This window comes from Camelus bactrianus, chromosome 14 (assembly GCF_048773025.1).
Source record: "Camelus bactrianus isolate YW-2024 breed Bactrian camel chromosome 14, ASM4877302v1, whole genome shotgun sequence".
Classification (NCBI taxonomy): domain Eukaryota; kingdom Metazoa; phylum Chordata; class Mammalia; order Artiodactyla; family Camelidae; genus Camelus; species Camelus bactrianus.
Genome location: NC_133552.1, coordinates 15,400,671 through 15,421,662, shown reverse-complemented (window position 1 = coordinate 15,421,662; position 20,992 = coordinate 15,400,671). Strand labels below are relative to the sequence as shown.

The window sequence follows — 20,992 nt, the reverse complement described above, 5'->3', positions numbered from 1 at the left end:
TAATGATATAGTTAGATTAATATTTTGACATTTATCCTACTTGCTGTTCTCTGAGCAACCTGGATCTGTAGTACAGTGTCTGGCATTAATCTGGGAGAATTCTCAGTTATTATTGTTTCAGTTACCTCTGTTCCTTCCTCTCTCTTCTGGTCTTCTCATTATGCATGCATTATGCCTTTTGTAGTTGCCCCATGGTCCTCAGATCTGTTCTGTTTTCTTTAGTCTTAGTTATCTTTGCTTTTCAATTTTTGAGGATTCTGTTGATATATCCTCCATAAAAGAAAAGATTGAGAAATTAGGATACATTACATTTAAGGCCTTATCTTCTCCAAAAGGCAATATAAAGTGAAAAGACCAGCTGCCCACTGGAAGAATGTGTTTTCCATACATGACAATGAATTGGTTTCCAGAACATATGGAAAAGTCCTACAGATTGATAAGGAAAGTTCAACATTTAATAGAGAATGGTCAAAAGATAGTTGTAGGTATTTTCACAACAGAAGAGACACAAACGTCTAATAAACACATGACACATGAAAAATACTCAAACTCATTAGCAGTCACGGAAATGCAAATTAAAACCATCTTGTAGCAATGTTTTACACCCGTATGGCTGCACTCATTAGAGCTGCAAGATTAAAGCTTGCTAATACCAAGGGTTAGTGAGGAGGTGGATTGTTAGCAATTTTTATATATTGCTGGGTGGACTGAAAATGTATACAACCACCTTAGGAAACAATTTAACGTCTTTGCAAAACTGAATGTACATATACTCCATGATCTGGTAATTTGACTTCTAAGCATATACCCTAGAAAAACTCGCTCTGATCCAGGTGCCCTTAAGATTGGGAAGACAGAGTAGAGCACACAGGCTTGGTGGGCAGGCGGGAAGCCGGGGGGCAAGAGGAAACTTCTGGAGGTGGTGGCTATGTTCATCATCTTGACTGTGGCGGTGGTTTCTCAGATGTGTACTTATGTTGAAACTCATCAATTTTTTTTTTTTTTTGGCTTTGGTTTTTGTTGTTGTTTTGGAATGGGGGTGATTAGGTTTATTTATTTATTTATTATTGCTATTTTTTATTTAACTGGCGTGCTGGGGATCGACCCATGACCTTGTGCCTGCTAGGCATGCACTCTACCACTGAGCTATACCCTCCCCCCGAAACTCATCAAATTGTGCGCTTTAAACATGCACAGTTTATGTACCAGTAAAACCATGGAGATCAAACGATAGGGAGAGGTTGAAGAGGCCCTTCTCCCACCTGACCGAGGAGATGGGTCTGTTTTCCTCCCAGCCCCACAGACTGCTGCCTCCTCTCCCTGGAGTATAAGTAGGTGCATTTTGTTTCCTCCAGTCTAATAATAATAACTTTTTCCCCCAAAAAAGTTTTATGAATTATTGGCTGTATGCTGTTGAATTAATCCAGTTTTTGAAAAAGTTTAGAGGTGTTTTTTTGTTTTTTTTTTTTTCTTGAGCAGGAGCCATCTATGCGTCCTCCTTGCTTGGCCCTGCAATAAACCTTTCTTTGCCCAAAAAGAAAAAAAGGTCAGATATTGTGTTACCGGAGTGAGTTGTCTTGAATCTGTTCCTCAACAGTTGAGAATTTCAAGATAAGATGAAGTCAGTAGTCCTTTTTAACTTAAGCATTATTTTGATCTTACGACGTGTGTGACTTTCACAAATACTCATGTATTTGAAGTGACGTTTTCCTGACGTTGGGTTGCTCTTGAACACTAGACGGTGTGTTGGGACCCGTGCCTCTGGAGGAAGACCAGCACCAAAACAAGAAGCTGCGCCTTGCAAACCACTAAGAAGTCCTGTCTAAACTGGAGTGAAGGCCTCAAGACTTTTTATTGCACTTTTAAAATCCAGCCTTGTTAATGCAGAAAACAAGGGTGGAGTTTGTGAATAATTGAAAAAAATTTTTAAAGGAAGCTAATTTATTACTAGCATATGAATGATATTAATGAGAATATTTTTATTTTAGATGTATTTGTGTGTTTTCCAGACTGTACTGGTGTGTTCCTTTATTACACCGAATGAGGTGTATCAGTCATTGATAAGACCAGTTTAATCCACCATAGGGATTGATTTCTCCTTGTCTTAGCTTTACATTAGCCATGTTGAAAGGGCTGGTTTACTGGAATCACATCTCAGCAGAGAATTACACACCTTTTCAAAAGTATTAATTCCTTTGAATTATGGAGGTGATAATTAGTTAACTACTCCAGGGAAATAAATGGCAACCTGGCCATTTTTAAGTCAGTGTATGGCTCACCAAAAGTTGACATTTATACTGAAAGATTTCTAATAATCTGAATTTACTTAATTAGGATTGAGTCGCAAAAGTGAAGTTGGTAGACCTGGTCTCCATTATAAAAGTATATTCCTAAGAAGGCTATTAATTTTTCTTCAGTCTTTCGCTATGTGGAAATCACAGTCATTTATTGGACTGGGGTGTTATATCACTGATTTAAGGTAGCAATAGGAAGAGAAAATTATTCTGAGACAGTATTACTATTTGATATCACTGACTCTTGAAGTCACTAACAGTGAACCTCAAATTTGGTTATGATGTTAACAGAAGAAGTAACTTAGTCTGGAATACTGAAGCTAGCCTTTTTTGAATTTCATTCACAAATGCTGCCCATTATTCCCTCCATGGAATTAACACAGAGTGTCTCATGGCTGAATGGGAGGCCTTTTAAAAACATTCGCAAACCTTAAGAATACTGAAAGTTTTGAAAGTAAACATTATGGTCAAGTCAGTTATATTCCAGATTCTCTTCATGAGTCCTCTCATTTTTATTTGCTGAGAAACTTTCAGGAAATTAGTGCAAAGATGAAGCTACCTGTTTCGTACTTTGCTAGGGCTAGGGAGGGAGTTGCAGGGCCCGTGGCCCGCAGGCCTGGGGTGTGCTTCCCTGAGGACTGACGGCCCTGGCCATGTGCAGGTGATCAGGCTCGCCTCTGCTGTTCCCTGTTCTTTCCGTGGCATTCTGTGGCATCACGAGGCCTCCTACCAGTTTCTCAGAATTGTACACAGGACAATCCACATGGTGACCTTGGACAGCAGCCTGCTTAGGTCCCCCGGGAGTTCAGTCATCATACCTGGCAGTTGAGAACTGCCGTAAACTTTTCACCACAAGATGCAGGGCATGGAATAGAGGCTGGGGTGGGGTTGGGGGAGATGCCTTTACAGATAACTAAGGCTAATTTGAAAACCAGTAGTTAAGCTATTCTTTAACATTTATCAATATGAAAATACTGAGGTTTGCTTAAGTTATGCTTAAATTTATCTTAGATGTGTTGTTTTTAACTGATATATCAACTACATCAAATATTTTGTAAATGAATCAGCAAATGTTTTATAAGGACCCAAAGCCTGGTATACTGCCAGATTTGCGGATTTAGGTGTTAGATGTTGGAGAATATCAGAAAGGAGAAACATACAGATGAGAAGAACTACGGTTAGGCAGTGGAAAATTGGCATTTTCATAGCACTATTGAAGTGGTCATGATAATGCCATACTTCCTTCTGCACATCTGGTCAGATTTCAACATTTATTGAGAGTTTACTCTGTGGTATCAGAAGGAAAGCTCTCTGAGGGCAGGGATACATGTATATATATATAAATTTTTTAAACCACTGAATCCAGTGCCTATAACAGTGCCTGGCACATAACTGGCACTCAATAAATATTTGTTGATTGATTGCATGACTGCTGGACACTGGCTAGACCTTGGAAATGAGATGTGTGAGAAATGCTTCCAGATCTCAAGAAGCTCACGGTCTGGTGGAAGATACAAGCATGTAATCAAGTGATAGAGAATGCTTCTCAGTTGGGTCCCTGAACTAGCAGCATTAGCCTCACTTGGGGACTTGTTAGAAATGCAAATTCTCAGCACCACCCCCAGACTCAGGAGGCAGGGCCTGGCATCCCTCCAGGTGATTCTGATGACCCTCAAGGTTGAGAACCACCATGCTGTGGATGTAACTGCAGGAACAGAGTGGTGGCACAAAAGAGGACAAGCATACACTGGTGAGTCGTGGAAAAAGGGGCTTCCAGAAATGGAGATCCCGAAGAGGGTATGGGGCATTGCCAGGCAAGCAGTGGCGGTGAGATGAACACCTGACAGAGAGTAATGGAGATAGATGTCACTCTGGGAGTAGGAAAGGAAAGTGCCTGGGGGCCCGCACAGTGGTTGCTGAGCTGCACCGAGAGCCCTGGGGCAGCAGTGTTGACTAAGATCTAGTAATTCACAGTCTAGAGGCTTCATCCCTTAGCCTGAGAAATCAGAATTTGCACTTCAAAATGTATCATCTTTAATTTCAGAGATTGGGTGGGAGGAGAGTAGTAAATTCATAATTTGAAAAGAATTGCTCTGCATTTTTTGTTTACTGCCAAGTGACCACAGAATGTGCCGACAGGAGTGGGGGTGAGCGTGGGCCTGGCTGGCTCCGCAGCGGTCGGGCAAAGTGCACACAGGTCTCTGTGTGTTGTCCGTTGTATCGCTCCCAAAGCTTTTGCGTTCATTCGACTTTTCTGTAGGTTTCTCTTCCTCAGTTACTTATTGAGTTTGAAAATAAATTTGCTCTCATAAATCTTCCTCATTTTATGCATGAACAGTTCAGCTTTCAGACCTGCCACAACAGTCTGCTTATGACCCTCTTTAGAGCAAGTGGCATTTTAAACACCAATTTTTTAAAGTCCTGGCATTGCCAACAGTGGCCACTTAGCATTTGGCTGAGGCTGTTACTATTGCTCGTCAGGGTTAAGCAACGGTTTAGAACCTTCATTTCATGTGTAATGTTCGTGAAGTCTTTTTATTCATTCTTCTGCTATCACTTAAAATTGTAACATTTAGACATATAGGAAAACTTGAAAGGCCCATTAATCAGTTCCAGTTGAAAATGAGACCTATTTAAAATGAAACACTCTGTGCGATACTTTAATTTAGAAGCTTGTCCATAAAAATGCATTTTCTGTAGTCAATGAACTGCATTTAAATAGACTCAGATTTCAAAGAAACTTAGGTCTCATCTGTTTAGAATATACCTTTTCAGATCTGGAAACGGGAGAGTCCTGACGATGAATGATTTCTTGAAGTCAAGTACAGAATGTCACAAGGGCCTAAATCAGTATCAGGATTTTTTTCCATTTTCAGTTTTGCTTTTAATGTAAGTGCACATTTGTCCTGTACATGCTGACACGTTGGCTGATTTTTTTTTGTCAGCTGATTTTAACATGTATGTTACAGTAGTAAATTAAAGGACTTCTGTTATTGTAAATTAAGTCTTTTTTTTCTTTGGTAAAATTATACCTACACATTGTCAATCAGCAAATAGCTCTATAAACCTTACTTTGAAACAATAAATTCCACCCTGTCCTCTATATCACCCATCCCCAGAGGCCTCCAGGCTCAACTGTTTTAGCTGGTCAGTTTGTATTTATCTCCAGACCAAGTGCCTGTATTGTTCCTTAATAGTTTTTAGTTTTAGGTATTTTCTCTTGCCTTTCCATTATGGAAGGGCTTCTGTCTCCTCAGTCCTCTCACCACACACCTTGATCTTCCCATCCTCCCCATATTTTATTTTTGTGGCCTCAGTATCCATTGTTTGGGATTATGACTGTAAATGTTGCTCACAGCTTTGTCATGTTGGGTACTGTGATTACTTTTCCTTTCCTTATAAATCTTATTTTCCTGAATTTAAAATTTGCCCTTTTTGGGGGGTTGGGCTTGGTTTTCTATTTTATCACTAACTCCTTCTATCAGTACGTTCAAGCACATTAGGTGACCTAGAAATCTCTTCCTAGTGAAGAAATCCCTTCCAGAGCCTCTGACCACGTCCAGCCTGGACTGATTGCTCACTGGACCCTCTGTCCTGCTGTCTTCTCCCCCCGCCCCTCAACAGCTCTCCTGGGGAGGGGCAGGGGCGGTCCTTCACCTTCTGCCTGAATGGAACCCCTGCTCCCTGGAAACCATGTCTTTCTCTCAATTTGATGGATCCCTGAGAAAGGGTACGTGGTGGTGGGATGACTGTCAGACAAGACTGTTGCTGCGGAACAATGTGGGTACCGTGACCATCTGCAGTGTCTTTATTCTGCCCACACATTCAGTTGATAGTTGGTTGCGTATCGAATTCTAGACGAGGAATAACTTCCCCTCAGAGTTTTGAAGGCGTTGTTTCACGAGCCTAGTGACACCACTGGGATGAGTTTCAAGGTTTGGGTTGTCAATCAGACTCATAAGACAGTGACGGTACCTAGGCAACAGATAAATCTAGAACGGTGTAGAACAGTGCAGAGCCTCCATAATGTCGCCATTGATTCCTCTGTTCTGTTTGTCGGATAAGTTTAAGTTTAAACAAAACAAAGCTCCTTTGTGTTCACTTTAATGATTTGGGGGTAGAAAACAGGTAAATCAATATGTTCACTTCAACGTTTTTGTATTTTGTGTAACGTTTTGGCTTGAAGCATGAAATTTCTTTCCCACAGTCATTTTAAACATTTTTACTAATGTGTTTAGTATAAATAGCCACCTCTTAATATAATTAGGCATCTTTTCTTTGGGAGTAAGCCCCAAAGATATTGTGTGAGAGGGGACTATGTTCTTCTGCTAAGGGCTATTTTTAAGACTTAATGGAGATGAGGAACACCTGAAACATACAGATTTAAAAAAAACACCTTTGGGGATAAAGGGTTAAATCTTGTTGGACTTAACTCTAGCATTTGGATGTCTTTCCATGTGTTATTTCTGATTGTATGTTTTAAAAGGCTTGAAAATAGAAACACATTACCACACTAACTGTGTACTTTGGTGCAAGTTTAACTCTGATCTCTGCTTGAATGGGTCCGCTAGGTGGCTTCAGGCTTAAGGTTAATTCAGAGTCAGTTTATGAGCCCTAGGCCTGGCTGCCTCTCACCACACCTCCTGGCCATTTACCTTGGGTGCTGCCTACTGAACCCCCAGGAAGCATAATCATTTACTTTATGAACATCTTTGACAAGACCTCAAGATGTGAAAAGGAAAGTATCGGTGGTGAGAGACAGCTGCAGTATTTTTTAAATCTTCTGTGACATATTTGAGTGTAGTTTCAGGACACAACAATCAAATTCATGGAATTTTAGAGATCTGTCATGATTATATTCAGTGGAAATTTGTGAAGAAATGCTATCTATATCTGTTTTTACAGTGACATTTCAAACCTGTGTTTCCTATGTGATGGTAGAAATAACTCATCAGCAAATGACTAGTGAGTATCCATCAACATGTAGCAGATTTTTTATTTTAATTTGCTGCTTAGTGTTATGGCTTTCATTTCTATAAGGATGACTGTACCCCAGCAAGTTACTGTTCTACAAACCTCCCCACCTTCCTTTGCCAAATCTTTTCGGTTTGGTCAGCTTTGTTTCTGCATCAGTGAACGGTACTGACACTCTTTATGAAAACCTGAACTCTATCTTTAGTGACAGTAAGATAAATAAGCATTGCATTGAATTTTCCTGAATGTTTATTTCTAAACCCTCATAACATTTTGGGGAGGAGAAAGAAAGGAGTCCATGCTGGGACAGAAGCTCCTGGTGAATATAACACAGGGTCATTTAGGAGGGAAAGCACATGTTTTTCCAGAAGGACGTTGAGCTGGGGCTTTCCTGGATACCACCTCTGTGCCCTAGAGCCCCAGCCACTCTAGATGTTAAGGCAGTTGTGTTTCTGCAGGTTTCTACCTTCAGAAATCAGGTGCTGGGAAAACTGGACAGTTACATGTAAAAGCACAAAATTAGAATTTCTTCTAACACCATACATAAAAATAAACTCAAAATGGATTAAAGATCCAAATGGAGACTGGGTGCTGTGAAACTCCTAGAGAAAAACATAGGCAGGAGACTCTGACATAAATTGCAGCAATATTTTTTTGGATCTGTCTCCTAGAGTAATGGAAATAAAAGCAAAAATAAACAAATGGGACCTAATTAAACTTAAAAGCTTTTCTATAGCAAAGGAAGCCATAGATGAAACAAAAGACAACCTACAGAATGGGAGAAAATATTTGCAAATGATGTGACTGACAAGGATTAATTTCCAAAATACACAAAGAGCTTTTACAGCTCAATATTTAAAAAACAACCCAATCAAAAAAATGGGAAGAAGACTGAAATAGACATTTCTCCAAAGAGGACTTACAGATATCTAATAGGCACATAAAAAGATGCTCAGCATTAGAGAAATGCAAATCAAAACAACAATTTTTTCACCTCCCAACAGTCAGAATGGCCATCATCAAAAGTCTACAATTAATAAATGCTGGAGAGGATGTCGAGAAAAGGGAACTCTCCTGCATTGATAGTGGGAATGGGAATGTAAATTGGTACAGCCACTATGGAGAACACTATGGAAGTTCATTTAAAAAACTAAAAATAAAAGATCATATGATCCAGCAGTCCCACTCCTGGGTATGTATCTGGAAAAGACAAAAGCTAATTTGAAAAGATACATGCACCCCAGTATTCATAGTGGCACTGTTTACAATGGAAGCAATTTAAATGTCCATTAGAAGATGAATGGATAAAGATGTATATATACACAATGGAATATTACTCAGCCATAAAAAAGAAGGAAATGCCATTTGCAGCAACATGGATGGACCTAGAGATTACCATACTAAGTGAAGTCAGAGAATGACAAATATATATTATTTATATGTGAAATCTAAAGAATGGTGCAAATGAACTTATTTACAAAACAGAAGTAGACTCACAGACATAGAAAACAAACTTATGGTTACCAAAGAGAAAAGAAGGTGGAGGGATAAATTAGGAATTTAGGATTAACAGATACACACTACTGTATAAAAAAACAGATAAACAACAAGGACCTTCTGTGTAGCACAGGGAACTATATTCAATATCTTGTAATAACCAGACTGGAAAAGAATCTGAAAAAGAATGAATGAATCACTTGCTGTACACCCAAAACATTGTAAATCAACTATGCTTCCAAAAAAATGATAGAAAACTAAATTTAATTAAAAAAAATAAAATTGGAGTCCAAGGTGAACAATGGAGAAGTCATGGTTCATCCTAGTGCTGACACCTACCCCTAAAGATGCTCGGCCGGGAAGTATCCCAAGGGCACAAGGTGCAGTAAGGAGGTTACTCGCCTATGAAGCACATAGAACCAGAACCAGCTCTTCCTGATAAGGGAGTGGGTAGAGGAGGGTTGAACAGCTGGCAGCTCCTGGTGCAGAACGATGTGCCCACTCCCATGGTATGAAAAAAGCCAGAGTTAAGCCAGGAGATTCAAAGATACTGTGGGTGCACAATACCATTAAATCTCAAGAAAGTTCAGCTCTTGAGCAGCGAGGCTCCTATGCATCACAGCATAACGTCTGATGCGCTGGGTTTCATCCGAGATGATAACCAGTGGTGGTTCTCTGAGGTGGTTATTTGAGCTTCCCACAGCTCATTAACAAATCTCTCTGAGTGCTCCTGTGTGCCAGGCACTCCATGCTGCTGGACAGACCCTGCCCTCTGGGGGCTTATAGTCTAGTTGGGAGACAGGCATGAATATTTATGAAGATGAATGAAAGAAAGGCACACTGAAGAGAACCAGTCTTCCGACCAAAGCAGACGCACATCCCTCCAGTTCTCGCTTCACACGGATTTCTGGTATAACCATGAGGGCACCATCGGCTATACATGGTGGATCCAGAAAGTTGTATTGATTTAGGTTTTGGAAAAACCTACAGCTTTAGGTAGGAAATATTTTGGAAACCATCTGGAGAGACAGAAGAAAATGATGTTAAAATTGCAAATAGTTATACTATCTGAGACAGGTGTTTCCATGGAAACACCTGGGCTATATCCCAAGGGCACAAGGCGCAGTCAGGTGGCTACTCACCGAGAATTTTGTCATTTTCTGGTTCTTTTTCATGTTGAAGGAGCCTTATGAAAGGACACTGTTTCTGCTGAGATTACACACTTTAGTGTAATCTGATGAGGAACCCATATGCTGGTTGGCATATTGGGTGGAAAGAAGTGCTTTCTTTTACAAAAAACAAAAAATTTTCTGCCGGCTAGGAACTGGGCAAGACTGGGGCAGTTCTGCCCCCCGTGGTGCTGGCTGGGATCACCTGAGGCTCAGCCTGGCACTGGGGCAGCTGAGGCTGGAGCAACGTAGAAGCTCCATTCACATTTCTGGGGCCTCAGCTTGGAGCTGACACAGCTGGGGGCCGCCCAGGCCTCTGTCCCCGTGGTCTCTCCAGCAGGGTAGTCAGGCCTCTCTATCTGGTGGCTCAGGGCTATGGAAGGAGGTGCTCCAAGGGACAAGCCCGGGGTGTGCGGGCTCACCCAGCCTCCCCTTCAGTCAGGCTGGCTCAAGTCTCAGTGACCAGTGCCAGTCACGTGGCCACACCCGGAGTCCATTTGCGAGGGGCCTGCACAGGCCATGAGAATCGGGAGGTGTAGTTCGCTGGAGGTCACAGGCACTGAGCAGATGATGTAAGTCAGTGCCAGCTGAGACTCGAGCCACATGTCCTGCCCCTGAGCAGAGTCCTGTCCCCAAGACCATGACTCTCAGTGGAACTTTTCACCTCCCGCATGCTTACAGCAATGGAACAATCCAGGTACCTTCAACTTGAAGCTCTGATGGTATTTCCTAAGAAGTTACAGTAGGTCAAATCCACAAACCCAACTCTTAGTTGGTAAATCTGGGAGAAGTTTTCTGCATAACACTAAATATATTTTATGGCATAAGTGTGTGTTTCTGAAAAAAAAATTTAATTTACATTAAACATGCTAGGGAAGGCCACCATTATAATGACTACAATAATGTCCAAACCGTGCCCTAATCGTTGGATGGGAGACTCACAGTTTAAGGTGAATTTGGGGCAGGGAGGCCCCTGTTTTCTTGACTAATGAACAGAGGAAGCTCAGTCCTTCCTGCCTCCCTGTTCCCTGAGGATTGCCCGGAATCAGGCGCCATCAGGGCCTCTGCGGGCTGTCCATTCTGAGATCTCCTGTTAAGAAGTCGCAGCTAGTGACCTGGTAGTGGTTTGACACCTGCAGGAAGGGCGACCCCTCTCCTACCCTTTCACTGACCAACCACTCCCCCTGCCTGTCGATGACACAGGCTCCGAATGAGCTGAAGGGAGAAAAGGGTAACACAGAGAATGCAGGATCAGCCCTTTCTTTTAAAAATGAGGGAAACAGCAGTAGTCGCAGCAAATATTTACTGAATCTACTACTTTGATCCAAGCCCCCAAATTAAGAAAATGTGAAAACTGCTGTCAAAAAGTGAAAGTACTAGTTCAAACTGCCTAGCCAATTTTTTTTCTTTTAAAAAAACAGATCTTTCCAAAGAGACTTTTTGCCTTCTCAGTGGCAAGCAAAATAATTCATTCAATGTGTACCCTCTATTTCAGCTAGCATGTTAACTTCATAGTTAGTGGTGTCTCCAAGCACGGTAGTTAGCTCTCCTTACACTCCAGAATAACTGATTTATGCGCCTGACAACCTTTTCACAGCCCTCTACACAGTCAGTCATGTATATTTATGACTGTTTTATAAAATGTTGAGTATGGTTGTACTGTTGAAATGGATTATGATGTTTTACTGCTTGTTTAGTCATATCTGAGATTCTTCCGAAGTCAAATACTTTTTCAGTTAGAGCAGCGAGGCATCGCGGCAAAAAAAGGGAGGCTTGCTGGGTTGCACTTGCCAAAAATGAGACACGTGTTTATTTGGACTCTCAGGGTTAGAACTCTGAAGTCACTTCATGCAGGGTTTACCAACAGGTCCACGGATGGCATTTTCCATGAGATCATTTCCCACGAATTTAGGACTGTCCTGAATATTGTGGGAGATTTAGTATCCCTGGCCCTCACCCATTAAACGCCATTTGAATCACCCAGAAATGTAGACAACAATGAAACACCCCTGGGGGTTTGGGGCAGGGGCTGCCCTTTGCTAGGACCCACTGATCAATCCAACCACCCTGGGGTGGCTGCACTGCACCTCCCACTGTCCTCTGAGATAAAAGGGCAGGCTGTGCTCTCACACCCACAGCGAAGAAGAAATCACCACCTCCTGAATCCACATCTGAACTTGACTTATTACTACAGTGTTATTTTTATAGTGTAACCGCCACCCACCGTCACTACCTCATTTCTATCATTAGTCCTTGGTCATAACACAGGGCTCTTTGTGGCTCATCCCCTTCTACATGAATGCCCTTCAGTACTTGAAAGCAGCCATTGTGTCCCCACTGTCCCATGACAGCCTCCCGCTCTCCTGGGAACTTACTGTGTCATTGTACATGGGTTTGCATTTTGGGGTACAGCATTTTTTATGTTGCCTCATTTAATTTTTGCCCCATGATGTAGAGGGGGATCGTTCCCACTTTACAGATGATGAAATGGAACCTCAGGTTCATTGACTTACTCAAGGCCCCACTGCTAGTAATCTGGCAAAGCCAGGATATGATGAATCTAGTTCTGCAGATTCAGTGCCTGTCACAATTTTCACAGTATTCACTACATTTTGTCCAGTCTCTCCTGCTCCAGTGTCTTCTTTCTTTCCACTTCCAACCCTCCTGTCAACCATGGTGGCAGGCATCAGTGGTCCCATTTTTCACCCTTTCCTGTATTCACACCCTTTACCATATGGTTTTGTGAGTTTCTCCATCAACAGATGGAGTGTATTTCTCTGCTCTTGATTTTGGGTTCAATGGAATGACATGAAAATGTCATTGAACCAATTCTGCTGTTCAGCCTCAAGAAGCTTGTGTGTTCCCACTTGCTCTTCTGCATTTCTCCCATCACCAGACAAGGAGCACAGCCACCTCACCCAGCCCTGCCTAGATTAGTGACCCCCCCACCCCACGCCAAGCCACACTTGCAAGAAAAAAATAACTGGTTGAGTTGGGGAGGGATTTGTTCTGCAGCAATTGCTAACTGATATATTTTTCCAACTTCAGAAAACAAGGACTTCCCTTTACCCATTGTTTTCCTTTCCCTTCATCACTTGAAAGCTTGTCTAGTTTTGTCAACATCCTCATCTTTCATTTAGTCCACAAGCCACTGCTAGCTTTCTGCCCCCTCTCCCTGTGGGAAGGTGCTTCCAACTCCTAGTGGCCGAACCTTGCGTGGTCTCTGCTCCCTTTAGTGCCTTGTATCATCCTGAGCGTCTGAAATTCCATCCTTGGCTTTCATGGCATTAACCATGTTTCTCATCTCCTTCCTCACCTCCCTGGGGCCACCATGTGCCTTCCTTGCCTCTTGCTTTGATTCTGTCTCTCCAAGGACCCCCATCTTCTCCCATGACCTCGAGACCACCAAAGTCATGACAGCTGTTTCCAGCCCCACATCTCTTCAGAGTTCCAGCTGTGTGTGTGTCCACTTGACCGCTCCCCCAGGAGCAGTTTTGCACCAGGCCCAGTGGAGGAAGGCCTGGCAGGGGAGAGACTAGTGGCCAAGGCTCCACTGGAAGGTACTGCAAGCATCCAGGGAGGAGGTGATGCGGGCAGACTCAGGGCATCAGGGTCACCAGAAACCCTTGTTTGAGCTCCAGTGCTTCTATCTGTGGAGATGGAGTTTTATTTTTGGACTTGGGCATAGGACTTCACATTTATCCTTATCAAATCTAGCCGTGGTTAGATTCAGCCCAGTACTGCAGCCTGTCACACTCCTCGTTAATTTTGTCATACCCACTAATCAGGCATCTGTCCCAGACAGTTGATCAGCGTGTTACTTCTGCCCCACCCAAGTCATGGATAACACTGAAAAGAAAGGGCCTGGCAGGAAGCATACTCTAGTAAAGGCGATTATTCGTTTTTAAGCCACCAGGTGGCTGCATGTCCTAGAAATTGATGCAGGTGCAGCTTACAAGTGAAACTGGAACTTGAACATTGTTGGATTCTATGGGATTTGAAATTGGGGAGCGGGGGGAGCAATGGAGGGGGTGTGAGGGGGAAGGTATGGGGAACTGCATATGGTGGTAGCATCAGTGGGCAAGAAGTGGGAGGTGGCAGGGGAGAGTGAAACCAGGAGGGGCCTTGGGAAAAATTGAGGCACAATAGGGAGCCATAGAGGGTTTAAAGCAGAGGGGTGACACAGTTGTATTTGGTACCCTTAAATAATCCCTCCAGTCTCAGTGTGCAGAACCCACCAGTGTGGAGCAAGGGAGGGAATGGGATGGCCGGGGTTGGTTCCCAATGAGAAACGATGAAGGTCTGAGCAAAGGTGATGTCTGTAGGGAATGAGAGGAGGGGGCAGGAGGCCGTGACTGGATTGAGCAGAAAGAAGGCTGGCTTCGCAGGGAGTTGGCAGGATCTGTGCAGCGGTGGTGCCCAGGGTAGCGATAAGGGAAAGATGCAAGTGAAAGTAATTCATAAAAATGTGTCACTTGTTCATTCAAAAATATCGATTGAGCATGTGCTATGTTCTGACACTGGGCTAGACAGACCCTGGGATGTGTTTGTGAGGAAAACAGACATCGCCCCGCCCCCACGGGGGCAACCTGGTTGGGGAGGCAGCCTGACCGACATGGGTGAGAGGCTCTTGTGCGAGGTCAGGGAAGCCAGGAGGGGGAGATTAAGCCGAAGGATGCAGGAGAAAACAAGAGGCAGTGATAGAAAGCACGTGGGTTAGATAGATGTGGGCAGGAGTAGCGTGTGGGGCGGCCCCAGGCAGGGTCTGCGGCAGCGGTTGGAGAGGAGGGTGGAAGGACAGAGCCCCAGACCTGCTACTCAAGTGTGAGGTTGGGGAGGGGGAGTCGAGAAGGCAAATGAGGAAGAAAACCTGGAGTGAGGTTCTGGAGCCAGGAGAGAACAGGGCTGTGAGCAGAGGCAGCTCCTTCACCTGCAGCTGAGCTGAGCTAGGTGAGAACAGAAAATCGCCCCTTGGATCTGGCGACACTGAGGTTTTGGTTGGCCAGGGAAGAGGATGTCAGGGGAGGTGGGGGAAGCCAGGGTGGGCTGGTCTCGGGGTACATGGGAGGTGAGGAGGCAGGCCCACTCATGTGGTGACCTGAGAAGGTTCCCAGGAGAGATGGAAATGGGAGCTGGGTTGGTTGTGCTGAGGGACAAAGGAAGGTGTTTTTATAATGGGTGACAGTGGCAGCGAGGAGAGCCCAGGCTAGGCCATAGTCAGGGATAGTGGGGGCAGGATGCCTGGGTGACTGCGGTGAACAGAGGTGTCAGCCGCTGGGCTCAGGGCTGCTCACTCAGGGTGGTGAGTGGCAGATTGATTCTGGGGGGCACTTGGGGAAGTCAGCAGGTCTCCTAGACTTACTTGTTGGAGGCAGAGGAAAGGGAGCCGTTGAAGGTCACATTAGTGTTTGTGACAAGAAAAATGGTAAAAAGAAAAGATGGTAGCACAGTTAACAGAAGTTGAGGATCAGTTTTGGGGTAAACCCACTTGGTTTAAGTTATGATGAGTCTGGGGTTATGGTGGGGTCTAAAAACGTGGAGAAGTCCAAGAGGCATTTGGAAACTGAGAGAGAAGTGGAATGCTGGGGCTGGAAACACGTCTCATGCAAGAACTACCTGAAAACTTGGAAAGATGTTAGAAGGAAGAGCCAAGACCCAAGAAGAAAATTGGGATTCACTTAAGAAGAGGGTGGAAGAAGCTAGAGAACAAGGATTTCTGGAAACAAAGTCTAATTGCTGGTGTGGATGGCATCTGGCAATAGTTAACTCAGAAAGATGTGTGACCCTTGACTTCCAGGAATTTCTTACAAGGAAGCAATCATGGGTGGATGCAAAAAGTTTAGTTATAATGGTGTTCATTGCAGTATGATTTGTAAAAGTGGTACACTGGAAACAGCTGTGGGCTGGTCTGGTACCATTACACAATGGAATGCTATGCAGCCATGAAAAAGGCAGAACAATACCACATAACAGAAAGTTCGTGAGACAATGTCATAAAAACAGGTTACAAAACAGTCTTTCTCATGAATCTATTTTTCAAAAAATGTTAATAGCTTTCTTGAGGTATAATTCACATACCATGCTATTCACCCATTTAGAATGTGCCATTCAATGATTTTTAGCATATTAGTTCACAGATACGTGCAGTCATCACCAGTCATTTTTAGAACATTTCCATTGCTTCAGAAAGAAACACTGTACCATTAGCTGTCACTTCCTATGGCCCCGTAACCCCTGCCTCCCCAGCCCTAGGCAACCATGAATCTTTCTCTCCTTACAGATGTCCCAGCTCTGGACTTTCATATGAATGGAATCATATACGTGATCTTTACATCTGGCTTCTGTCACTTACCACAGTGTTTTCCAGGTTCATCTGTGTTGTAGCATCTGATACTGTGTATCAGTACTTCGTTCCTTTTTATGACTGAGTGATACTTGATTGGTGTAACACATTTTGTCTCTTCATTTATCATTTGATAGATATTTGGGTTGTTTCCAACATTTGCTTCTTCTGAGCGCCATGTACAGGTTTCTGTGTGCCTGTATGTTTTCGTTTCTCTTGGGTATAGACCTGGGACTGAAATTGCTGGCTCGTATGGTAACTCTGTGTCTAATCGTTTGAGGAATTGCCAGACTCCTCCACAGCAGCTGCACCACTTGATATTCCCACCAGTGGTGTCTGAAGGGACTGGCTTCTCCACGTCTCCACAGGAGACACCTGTAGGCTGGGAGCCGAAGCTGTGAGCCCCGCGTAAGCGGCCGGCTCCCCGGGGGCTGGGGGTTTGCTGGTGTTCTGGACCTGCACAAGGAGCACCTGGGTGCTCAGAGCCACACTCGCCCCAATACTCCCAGGTCAGGGCAAGGTGTGGCTTGCTGGGCAGCCATCGCAGTCCCTCCTCCTGCCTCGTCCCCCTTTGCCTGGAGTGTGGAGGAGGACAGGGCACTCTCAGGGCAGGACCAGGGCACTCATGAACTCCATGTCCAGCCTCACTCAGTGGCCCCAGGGACGTCCTGGGACCCCGCCAGTCATGAAGGCTAGACAGGGCTGGTGGGAGGCCCCAGAGAGGACCTCCGAGGAGGGGAGAGACTCTAGCCTGGGGAGAAGCTGGGACACCAGGAGAGGGTCTCCAGTGAGGTGGCCCATGAGCTCATCACCCCCCGTTTCATGGGCAGCTCGCCCAGAGCCCGGGCTCCATGCCGTGAAGCGAGGGCCAGATTCTGTGCCTTTCCGGATGGTGACCTCGTGAGACCCTGGATCCCTGCCTGCCGTGCTCTTTCCAGGCGCCAGTGTCCTGGCTGCTCAGCCCGTGTGCCACGCCTGGATGGGCCCAGCGGACTGACCACTGAAACAGTCACTCTGCTTGGAAACGGTCCCTGGTCAAGGTGAAGGGCAGCCTGGCACTGCTAGACACCACAGGGCGGCTGCAGGAACGCCTTTCTCCTCCTCCCCCTCGTCCTCCTCCCCATCCTCCTCCCACACCCCAGGCAGTACAGAGCCTTATTCATACAGGCCGGCCAGGTCATGGCCACGTGAATGTCACACTCAGCCCAGAAAACAGCAGGAACGACAGTCCTGCGGGGCTGGCCTCGCCTCTCCCCAGGTTCTCGGGTCATAACCATGGGCTGTTCCTGAGGCTGGGGTCCTGATCAGAAACCTCCTAGGGCTGGAGACGGGGAAACTGAGGCCAGGGCCTGAGGTCAATCACCCTTTGTCCCAATGGCACTTTATTTAAAAAGTGTATCTGCTCTGGCTGACATGGTAACTAGATCAGACACAGACTTTGGGACAGCGTTGCTGTGTCTGGGTCTGGTGGACTCTAGAATGCACTGGTTGGCCATCGGGGAGGAAGGACACAGGGACCACAGGGCCCAGAGGTGGGCAGTGTAGCTGGGGATCCATCACCCCTACCTGGACAAAGGAGGAAGTCACAAGGGAGGAACGTGGTGGTTTCCTCCTGCACCCTCACTGGGGAGAGTCTCAGACCAGATTATCATGGACACAGTGAAAATACAAACGTGGGTTGAATCGCAGTGAGGAAGGGATGGCCCTCAATCTCAGTGGCCCTGAGCTCCAGACTTTGTCCAGCTGCTACCTGGACATCTCCACGTGGGTATCTCAGGCACTGGCCACCCAGCTGGTCCAGAGCTGAACTCTGCACATCTTCTGAGCCCCGGCCCCTGGTCCTAAGCCCCGTGTCAGCCTAGCACATCACCACAGCCACTGCCCGGGAGGCCCCCTCCTCCTCACCCTGATCTTTTAGAAGTGACGTGGACCTAAGCCCAGGCAACGTTAAGTCCTAAGTATCTCGTAAGTTCTGCGGCTCCTGCCTCCGGGCCCTGGGTTTGAATCCTGCTCTGCCAGGTGCTCACTGGACAATCTCAGGCCAGTAACCCTCTGTGTGTCTCAGTTTCCACCTTTAAGTCAGGATAATAAGAACCTCATGTGTGGTTCTGAAGTTGAGTTTATATTTGTGAAGTACCCGAAGAGGGTCTATCCAGAGCCAGCACTAGGTCAGCCATGGCTGTTCTTAGAGGGTCCTCACCCTCTCCCACCCGCTCGCTCAGTGTCCCCCATGCCAGGCTGCTCCCCACCAGGCTGACAGTGCTCTGACGGGCAGGATGCATGTCTCTTCCTGCTGAAAGGCACGATGCCTTCGTGATGGCGCTAGACCCTCAGGATGGCATTCAAGGCTCCCCTCCTGGCTCCCTCCAAGTGTCCACGTGCCCTACACTCAGGGCACACACCTGCTAGTCTCTGGCCACGTATGTTCCTTGTGGCCCCTTCTTTCCAGATTCCACGCTGTAGTGGAAAATTCCCTCTCCCATTGCGTGAGCCCGTGGGGTGGCAAAGGGTGCCGACGCGGGCACGTCTCCTGGGCCAGCGGGCCGCAGACTTTGGCTCCTTGATTCCCTGTGACAAGGCCTCTCTCTTCCTCATTTTACAGGTAGGAAACTGAAGGTCAGTGATTATCAAGATTAAGGACTACCAGTGGAGCTGGGATGGAGTCCAGGTGTGGCTGCCCCCCACGTTTGTGTGGTTCCGCTGACTCCGCACAAACCTGTCATGTCATTCAAGAGAAGAAGACAGCCAGAGGCCTTCAAGAGGGGACGGACATTAAGAGATGTGGAAACACCTCCCCCAGTGCAGCACCTAAGTGGTGGGTTAGGAATGAGGCCATTTAGCTAAGCTGAAACACATGTCCAGAGTCTCCTCTCCTGCACGTAATGAACAAGGGTTGGGCTCAAGAGAACGTTGGCAGCGTTGCAAGTGGAGGTGAGGCGGCAGCACATTTTCACTGGGAAGGGCGGTGCCATCACAGCCCAGGAGCATTGCCGCAGACCTGATGGCTCAGCCGGCCGTTGGGGCCCCCGGTCCCCCTGCAGCTCCCTCTTCAGCTGCTCCAAATCTGGGCTCAGTCCAGGGAGCACTACGGCAAATTGGGCTGTGGTCAGCCTCAGCCTCAGCGGTGGAGGCTGGGAGGCCGAGAAGGCGGTGTGGCTTCCAGATCACTTCCATGGATTCCCACTGTTCTCACGGGCCCACTTCAAGTCTTTCCCCTTCCTGCCGACTCAGGCCCAGTGCCAGACACGGGGGACAGACTTATGAAGGCCGCTTCCCCAGCTCCCACAGTACACAAGGTCTGACCCCGACAGTAACCCCCTTGTGTCACTGCAGATCAACCTCTGATGGGCACGGAGAATGAGTTCAGTGATGTTGACTGAATAAATAAATATTTTGGTTGCTTTGTTAAAGCTTTCAGTTTCAGAACTAAAATGAGGGGAACTCATTTTTCAGCCTTCCCTAATGGATAAATTATTAATGTATATCACAACACGTTCTTCCAAAGGGCCCCTGTGATCACAGCTTTAAAGTAACATAGAAAACTCACAGTGCAGTGGTTAAATTACAATCGATATTGAATTAACTGATGGTAAAAGGACTGTGACTCTGTGTGTGGCTTGTGCCTTTCGGGGGCATCAGCAATGGTACACCCTCCTCCCAGGAGGAGTGACAACAGACTCCGTGGTCTCAACAGGATCATCTGTACCTTCATCAGAACTTCTGCCCGCGCGGTGCAGGGCTGCTGAGGAAGGTGAAATGGAGGCATGGACGGTTGGGCAGCAACCAGTGTATCAGGAAATCTAAGCTAATATTATGTCCAACTGAAAAATAAGCCAAGAAAACAAAAGCAGGTGCAGAACTGCAGTCTGAAGTTCATACCTCTGTGGAGGCAAGGGATTGTTCAAAATGGTGGGGAAATTCAAGATCAAATCCCTTAAACCACACATAGGTCAAATTTGATCTTCCAACATCAGACAACCAAGTGGAGCAAAGTTACCCTCTTAAATGAATCTAGCTTTTGAAATCCGTCCATTGAGTTATCCTTTAGCAGGAATGCAGGATCCCTCTTTTCCTTGGGGGCCATGATGAATGAAGTGTCTGCTCCTGGGGTGGCAGAAAGTCAGGCCTGGCAGGAGGCAGCCAGACATGCAGCCTAGTTCCCAAAGCCGTGGACTCTGGGGCCGGACCTGGCCCTAAGTCCTGGCTGCCAGCTGTTTGATCTGGAGATGTTACTCTTTTGCAACCAAACAGGACCCTATGCGGCATTCCCGGGACAGATCCCTCCCCCATATCCTCTGTGTAGCTCCTCCCTGAAGTCCCCATATACTATTATCTCAGGCATATTTCCTGAGTTTTTCAGATGCTAAAACCAACACCCAACGGAAGAAATTAACTACTTGATGATCATGAGCATGTAGCCCCCAGACCTCCCGGTGGCTAAAGATTGATCACCATCAACCAATTTGAGAACTGTGCACGCTGATCGTATACCCTGGGAAGCCCCTCCCTCACCTGGCCTTTAAAAAGGCTCAGCTGAAACCCTTTGGGTAATTCAGGGGTTTTAAGGCATGAGCTGGCTGTTCTCTTTGCTCAGCACTGCAGTAAGCCTTTCTCTGCTCCAAACTCCGACTTCAGTTTGGCCTCACTGTGTGTCAGGCATATGAATTCAGTAACAATTTTGATGAAGCCATCCTAGGATGGGTCGACCTTGGTAA

General features: G+C 45.9%; 1 protein-coding gene across 4 annotated transcripts in view; it reads left to right on the top strand.

The window, feature by feature from the left end:
• CDADC1 (cytidine and dCMP deaminase domain containing 1) overlaps positions 1–19,660 on the top strand; it is a 54,543-nt gene extending 34,883 nt beyond the window's left edge. For 3 of the 4 annotated variants that reach the window (XR_012511698.1, XM_074378154.1, XM_074378156.1), the window contains one exon: positions 1,739–5,298. Coding sequence is in view for 3 of the 4 variants with exons in the window: in XM_074378154.1 (XP_074234255.1) it covers positions 1,739–1,812 (74 nt within the window). In the remaining variant the exon portion in view is untranslated. Of the gene's footprint in view, positions 1–1,738; positions 5,299–18,879 lie in introns of those variants that run through there. The other variant, XM_074378155.1, reaches the window with a different exon arrangement.
• The last annotated feature ends 1,332 nt before the right edge of the window (positions 19,661–20,992 follow it).